The 8,346-nt window shown below is 35.6% G+C and overlaps 1 protein-coding gene across 1 annotated transcript in view; it reads left to right on the forward strand.

Moving 5' to 3' along the window:
• The first annotated feature begins 3,419 nt into the window (after positions 1–3,419).
• Positions 3,420–8,346, forward strand: part of C5 (complement component 5) — a 106,240-nt gene continuing 101,313 nt past the window's right edge. Inside the window, exons 1-3 of the mRNA XM_012664385.1 lie at positions 3,420–3,512; positions 5,514–5,605; positions 7,986–8,068. Coding sequence (XP_012519839.1) covers positions 3,420–3,512; positions 5,514–5,605; positions 7,986–8,068 — 268 coding nt within the window. The remainder of the gene's footprint in view (positions 3,513–5,513; positions 5,606–7,985; positions 8,069–8,346) is intronic.

Consider the following 8,346-nt stretch of genomic DNA (forward strand, 5'->3'; position numbering starts at 1 on the left):
AAATAATTTATTGTGGAGCCATGTTCATAAAAAATTTCCTTGACTCTGGAGCTAATCCCCACCCAAATTCAGAAAACAAATCTGCCCCTAGGGCATCAGATGTTTCAGCAGAGAATAAACTAGATCACAGAAATATATGGATATTAATTTTCAAAGGGGATTTACCTAAGAAAGTTTCTGTTAGAACATTGTTTCATATTCATGGTTCTTCTCTTAGAGGGGTAAAGGGCCAAATAGACAGTCAAAATCCTGTGAATAAGGAATAACTGGATTTATTCCCAATAAACGAAAAGTAAAACACAGCGAAGTATGAATACTGCCCAATACATTCACGTGTTTGCAAAGCCTTCAATTCCCCCATTTCTCCCTCTGGCCATCATTGACTTTTGAGCACATCAGAGATAGGATATGAGAGATGTGTATGTGGGAGGGAGAGGCTGTGGAGTTTTGTTAATGTTACTGTTGGGGCAAGACCGAGAAAGGAAGGCAGGACTTTCTTTGTTAAAGAAAAGCCAGCTTTTTTGAAAAACTTTGCACACAGTGAATACTTGCTAAATGTTGGTTGGTGATGATGACAGCAGTGAGGTGGAACTGGGCTACATCATTACCATTTCAGCAGGAGCACTTGTTATAATCGGCTCAGGAAGGAAAGGCCTAGAGAGGGTGGGGATATTGCTATCCGCTGGGCCAGAATATCATTGCCAGAATAGTAGCATCTCTTGACTCCAAGTTCAGTTGGTCTGCAAGGAAATAGTCTCTGCCTATAAAGGTTGAATGTTTTAAAACATAATCATACCTAGGAATAAGCATATCCTTTCCCTCGTTAGAGGATGCTTCATTAATTGGATACTATTGACACTACCTACAACTTAGGGTCATCAGTCTTTGTCCAATAAGTAGTCTAACACCCACAGCCTGGGACTTTTTTATATTATCAAGCCTTTCCTTAAGAACTGCCTCATTTATTATTTCTCTATCAGAACTTTACCATAAAATATGGCATCCTTATCTAGTCTAATCATAGAGGAAAATGACAGAACTTTTCTCTAAATATTGGCCCTTTAGTGAGAGGTAGTGAAGTAAAGTGATTAAAATCAGACTCCAGAGCTAGATTGTCTGGGTTCAAATCCCAGCTGAGGCTGTTATTAGCTATGTGACCCTGCATGAGTTACTCAAGCTCTCAGACCCCCACTTTTCCCATCTGTAAAATGGAGGTAATAAGATAACTTACCTCACAGAGTTGTGAGAATTAAGGGAATTCATATGTGTAAAGCACTTAAAATTGTGCCTAGCACAGAGTAAGCACTAAGAAAGTGTTTTTCATTATTAACTAATCTATAGAATAGGACAAAGCCTTATTTGCAAAAAAACCAATTACCTAAAAGTAACTTTTTAAAAATTAAGTCTTGCTATTTATAGCTCTAATGTCCTGATTGACACGTAAGATCCTTGATGTATTTTTAGTATAAGCATCTTTAGAATAAAGGCTTAAATCTTCAAGCCTTTATAGGATAAAGGACTTTCGAATTTTGGCCAAAACCCTTCAATACCATACAGTCTGTGTCCTACCTTCTTCCTCAGCTTCATCACCTACCATGTGCCCCCTCATCCGTGGACACAAGCCAAACTGACCTGTTTTCAGTTGCTTTCTCACACCATTTCCCCATCCACATTAAGGCCTGTGTATGTGCCATTGTCTCTGCCTGGTACATTCTTGCCCCTCCTTTGTCCTAGTTTCTACTCCACCCTTGCATGTGCTCACAAGCCCCTTTAAAGGGCAGCCTTCCTTGACCTCACTGACCACTTCGAATCTCCTCTACTACATGCACATAAAGCTGGGCAGGTGTCATCTGTAGCGCTTCACACCCTTGGAATCTTACACGTAATGGTGTTTGCCTCTCTCCTCCCTCCACTAGACGATGTCCCTGTTTGAGTTGTTTCACTACTGCATCTCAGTGTCCAGCATCGTGCCTGGCACATAGAAGGCATTCAAACACTTCTTTAAATTAATAAGCTGATATCTTTGATGCAAAAAATTGTATTAATCTTGCCTCCGATACACTATTGCTGCAAAAACAAGATTAATTCTGTAACCTAAAAACAAACTGGGATAAAAACTAGACGAATAGTAGTCATAGAAATAATAATAAAAGTAATACATAATAATAATAATGAAAGTAATACCAATTTATCGATTACAGTTATGTTCCAGAATATGCAAAAGCTTTGTCTTCTTTAGTTCTTACAACACTATGAGCAGATACTGGTATTCCTGGTTTATGAGTGAGGTAACTAAGGTTTAAAGGGATTAAGTATCCCACACGCAGGATCACACTAGATGGTGGCTGAGGCAGGAGTGAAACCAAAGTTTTTAACTCCAGAGCCTGTGCTCACTTTTGTGACATACTGCCTGCCTTGGGCAGCTTCCCAGTGATGCCCAGGCCTGGAGCGGGTGTGTCTATGAGGCAGGTGTGAGGGGAAGGAGAGAGCAGAGTGTGGGGAATTTACTGAGTACATTGCTTTTACCTTGTGGTCTTAGTAAAACAAGCGTTAGTTAATGTGGCTTCTTATATAGAAGTTTGCATAATATTGACCTTTTTAAAGGTTTTGGGTTTATAGTGCCAGTTCTGTTTTATTTTGTGGGTAAAGTTGTGGCCATGAAATGATTTGAGCATCAGGACAACACTGGAGAAATTACAGTATGTCATTGGATGGAACTAAATGAGTGTGCCTCAAACAGCTGTGAGTTAAAAGCTAAACAGATGCTTTTGTTCAAAAAATAGGGATCTATTAACTGACAGAAAGATATGGAAGAGAACTAACAGTTATTGAGCCCCTGCCATTACTCTTTTAACAATGAGAGAGTAATTGTAGGATCTGGCTTAATAAATATAACAAAACTGTACGATTCAAAGCTCCCTTTTTCAATAAGAGTTAATTCGAGGTCTTGTTGATTTTCATAAATGGAAGAGTGTATAATGTCTGAGTCAAACTCCCAATTTTCCATTAAAATCTTCAACTCTAATATGAGACAATATATTATGCTCCCCTGTACCCATATGGTAGATGTCACTACTTTGCTACTATCGAATTCTTGATAAACATGGCCTAATTACAGATGTAACTGATTTTGTACTATGGATGTTTTTCCAAAAAGTTGTATGTTAAGTGTATTTTAATAAAGTGAACTGTAATTCAAGTTAGCTAGGAGAAGTAGCTTTTTAAAGGAATCCCAGAGAATTTTCTTTAAAGCAAAAAAACTTTAGTAATATATGTATCTGCAAATGAACTTTTTTCTTTTAAATATGAATTTTTGTGTATTGATCATATATTGAGTTTTTTAAATAAAATAAGACATCTCTTTTAAGGATGATTGTTTTAAAAAAATCGAAATATCCTGGTGTTTAGAAGAGTTTTTGATGACATCAATTATTCTTGCAGTAAAGGTTAGAGTTTATTCATTGAATGATGACTTGAAGCCAGCCAAAAGAGAAACTGCCTTAACTTTCATAGTAAGTAATTTTATTTATTTAAATAATACTTTAACTCATTTTTTCAGAACAAGAGTCTTGTTCCATAATCCTTTCTCACACTACACTAAATCATTCAATGGTCTATGAATGGTTATTGAACATCTGCAATGAGTATAGTATTCTAGATCTATACCTCTGCAATAGACATATGCAAAAAGTTCATAAAAATTAAATTTTAACAACTTAAAGAACTTTGAATGAAACCATTTAAGTATATCCTTGGGGATTTCTCTTTTAAGGAACACCTGTAAGTCACTAAGAATTAATTGAATATATGTATAAGATTTTTATTTGTATAATTTATAATAAAGAATTATAATCCATGGTACTTACTCTGAAGAAACTTAGAGAGTTTAATAACTAATTTACTAACACATGTAAAAAGTCTTGCTAAACTATGAGATCAGCAGTTGCCAACCATTTATCAGACATGACATATGTAACAGATGATGTGCATTAAACTCCCATAGTCTTACCCAGTTTGTTTCGTGCACCTAAAAAATTTTTGTTGGGAAATAAAATAATACAATTAGTCATAACTGCTCACTTATTAACTGTAAGTGTACTAGTAAGTGTCCTTCACCATAGGCTATGGCACTTTTTCTGCTATGCAAATCAAAAAATAAAAACTCATCAGAATGCAAGTGCAAGAAAAAAGATACTAGAGAACAAAACCAAACTAGAATATAAACCAAAGAAATTATACAGTCGGACAAATAGCACATGAACTCAGAGGGAAGACAAACTAGGGGTGAGAGCGAGGGTGATATAATCCTTTTCTGGAGTGGAATAGTAAAGGAAACCGTGAGCTGGGTCTTAATGAAAGGAATAGACAGAGATTCTTTTAAAAGAACGAAGACCATCCCGTGTAAAGAGCACCATGAGTTCAGCTTTGGGGGCAGGAAGAAATAAAAAATGAGAATAGTAAATGAACTGGTTGACTGATGGAAGGTCTGGAAGAGAACTAAGGAGAAGCGATGTCAACTCTAATGCACCTTTTCTATTGGAAAATGCTGGGGGTGTGGACACACGGTCATTGTCCAGCATCTCCATTGTCCAACTTGAGTGATGCAGAATTCTGGCACCATACATGGAAAATGCATGCCAGTTGTCCTGTGTAAGAGCTGCCCTAGGAAGAGAGGATTGAGGGAGCTGAACCCAGAGCTGCAGGGAGTCAGTATGTAGGAAGTATCTTGAAAATAGTACTTAAGAAAGATGATCTTAGAAGGATTGTGCGCAATAGATGGTGGGATGAAGATACTTAGCCCAAGTGTAATTCTTGTTCAAAATAGGCTTTTGTAAGATTTACAATTTGAAATTCAAGAAAAAAATACCTTAAAATTCTGACTGTGAATTTCAGTCATGGTAAATGGTGCTGAGTTTTTGAGTTAAGTTTGAACTGAACTTTCACATGTAGTCCAAAGAAAGTCAAAACCTCACTTCAATAATTTGCTAACCCAAACACAAAATGAGGCTTATGGGGAAGCTTTATAAGAGCTATCAATTTGTTTAACAATTTTAAGGGTTTTATCACACCAAAATGTCCATACTGTATGTTAAATTTCTAGCTAAAAATACAGTTTATAGAATATTTACTTTAGAAAGCTTCAAATGAACATATACAAAAATTAGACTCTGATGTTTATAAAGCCTGCTAAGTTCACATTTAGTTTATTGAAAATATCAGTTTTGGGTCTTTTTTTTTTACATTTTGTTACACTTCTTGGTTGTACAATAGAGAGTACAGCCTCTTCTAGATAATGAGGAGAGATGGGAAAGGTTTGAAGAAAAGGGAGGGAAGTAGCTGAAATGAATGGTATTTGCCTTCTATAACATTTAATTGTTCTTCATCCTTCATATTTAATTTGAAGACATGGGTATTCATTGGTAAATATTTTTGTAGATCAAAGATCATATAATCAGTTAAATTTTTAAAAAATGTGGTTTCTGTGCTTTGAGGGTGTTTGTTTTTATTCAAAGGATCCTGAAGGATCAGAAGTTGACATAGTAGAAGAAAATGATTATACTGGAATTATATCTTTTCCTGACTTCAAGATTCCATCTAATCCTAAGTATGTTAAAGTTTTGTCAATAAAATTTTCTCTAAAAAGCACATCTTGAACTTTCTGTTGTGAAGCAGGTAACCAAAGGGAGCCATCTAGTGTTAACAAAGAGTGTCACAAATGTGGATATGCCAAATCTTTTTAAGTCCAGTGAGAAGTTAGAGTTCTGTTCCCAGCAAACAAAACAAAACAAAAAAACCCCCCAATACTTCTCACCCATCCTTTTTACATATATTAATAGAAATAAAAGTTGAGAAGAGGCAGAAATAGTCCCGAGGCCTTTTCTCATCAAAACCATCAACTCCTAGGAATTTAATGGACTGTCCTTTTAAAAGGCTGGTATGGTCCCATTCTGTGCTCTAAGTGTTATAAAATACGGTCCTCTGTAGTTTTTGTCTGCATAGACTACCAAAAGGCAGAGTCTAAGAGGTAAGGTGTTCTCAGAACCATTTCTTCCATTTGGCCTCATGTGAAAGGATTTACAAACAAGTTTAGGCCGGTCATGGTGGCTCACACCTGTAATCCTAGCACTCTGGGAGTCTGAGGCGGGCAGATCGTTTGAGCTCAGAAGTTTGAGACCAGCCTGACCAAGAGCGAGACCCCATCTCTACTAAAAAAATAGAAAGAAATTAGCTGGATAACTAAAAATATGTAGAAAAAATTAGCCGGGCATGGTGGCACATGCTTGTCGTCCCAGCTACTCGGGAGGCTGAGGCAGGAGGATCCCTTGAGCCCAGGAGTTTGAGGTTGCTGTGAGCTAGGCTGACACCACGACACTCTAGCCCAGGCAACAGAGCAAGACTCTGTCTCAAAAAAAAAGAAAATAAAAAATAACAAGTTTAAACAGGATTCAGTGTAATAAATATTTAGTGAGCACATTCTTACTATATACAAATCACAATAGGAGTGAGAGATGCAAAAGAGAAATGAAGAATCCACAGTCCCTGCTTCAAGGAATTTATAATAGAACAGGATGAATAAGACAAGTGTACCTGTAAATGTCTATAATATAACTTTAAGACAAAATATTTTTATAGTCATTTTCTTCTGTCCTCTAGAAGGGAGTTTGTAGTTAATTCACTGTACTGAAAATATTCTAAAAATTTGGATTGCAATTGGGGGATTTAAGTAATTTGGATAATTTAAAAATTGTGTACTTTCTTGAAAATATTACATATTCCACAGCACAGAATTGAACCTATTATTTATGTAACTTCATCTAGTGCCACCTGCCCCATGGTGGATTATGATAACCATGAGAGTCTATTATGACCAGTATTTTCCTACCTAAGTACCTTTGCACATGTAGTCCCCTCTGTCTGGAATGGGTTTCACCTTGCTCTTCATAAGGCTGACTTATTTTCATTTTTAGGACACAGAGTAAATGGTGCCTTTATAAAAAGGCTATTTCTGGCTGCACGAGCTAATGTCATCTCTCACTTTCTTTTACTGTCTATCTCAGTAATCTTGTTTATTTTCTTCATGACATTCATCTCAATGTCATAATTATTTATTTACTTGCTTTTTTATTCCCCACTAGCTTATAAATTCCTTAAGAGCAGGGGCCTTGTCTGTATTGCACACTGTTTTATCTCCAGCACTTCAACATACAAGGGATACTTGATAAATATTCATTGATGATGATAATAATCATTATAATATTAACATTTGTTAACTGCATAACCAATTTGCAAGGTTGATATTATTTGTCCCATTTTACAAATGAAGTTACATAATTTGCCTAAGTCAAACCTGTTAGTAAATGGAAAAGTAAGATTTTGAACTCCCAGGGACTATTAATATTAAACTCTATGAAGATAGGTGCTCTTCTATCCTGTTCATTTTTTATCTCCAGTGCTTAATCCAGTGCTCAGTATGTATTTTTGAATGAAGATTGTTAATTAAACCCAGGTTATTTTCTTCTTAAAACACATTTTGTCTCAAGCCATAATTTCATTCATATGAGGTGTGAATTTTATCATCAGGATAGGCTTGACCTGTATTACATGTTTCTAGAGACATTATTATGGATTTTCTAATATATTGTGGATTTTAGTATTATGTTAACATAATTGAGATCCAGGATTATGTAAATTTGCAAGTATCACAAGTTCTTTGAATCAAAGCTAATGACTATATTAACATAAAATACCTGGAAAAGATGATACAATATATAAAAAACTAATTACTTAACAATTTCTATTATCCTAAAAATGCTCAATTATTTCTGTTTATTGCTTAAAAATCTGTCACACATAAAATATATTACTTAGGTTATGTACATCTTTGTGTATTTTTCCCTCTTTAAATCAAGAATTTATTAGCCCTCCTCTGGGTGAATTAAAAATATCTGATGATGTCTGTAATTTTCAATATTTTGCTTCCACAGGTATGGTGTGTGGACAATTCGAGCTAAATATAAAGAGGACTTTTCAACAACTGCAACCGCATATTTTGAAATTAAAGAATATGGTAATTTATGACAATTAAAAGTTTAACTACAAAAAGTGTTTTTGCAATAATTCTTTTTATTAATGTACTTAATGCAAAATCATTCCCAGATGAAGATGAGGCAGCCTGCTCGTATGGTTAGTAGTGCTGATTGAGGAGAGCGGAGGTTGTTCGAATGCCTAGGGTCTAGCTTGAGTGTGCCCTTGTTAACCTTGAGTAAACAGACCAACCTCTCTGCACTTGTGTTCCTTATTGTAGAGCAGGAAGAGATATAGTCTAGCTGAAGAGCTTAACTAGTT

The sequence above is a fragment of the Propithecus coquereli genome, unplaced genomic scaffold, assembly GCF_000956105.1.
Source record: "Propithecus coquereli isolate 6110/MARCELLA unplaced genomic scaffold, Pcoq_1.0 Scaffold89, whole genome shotgun sequence".
Classification (NCBI taxonomy): Eukaryota; Metazoa; Chordata; class Mammalia; order Primates; family Indriidae; genus Propithecus; species Propithecus coquereli.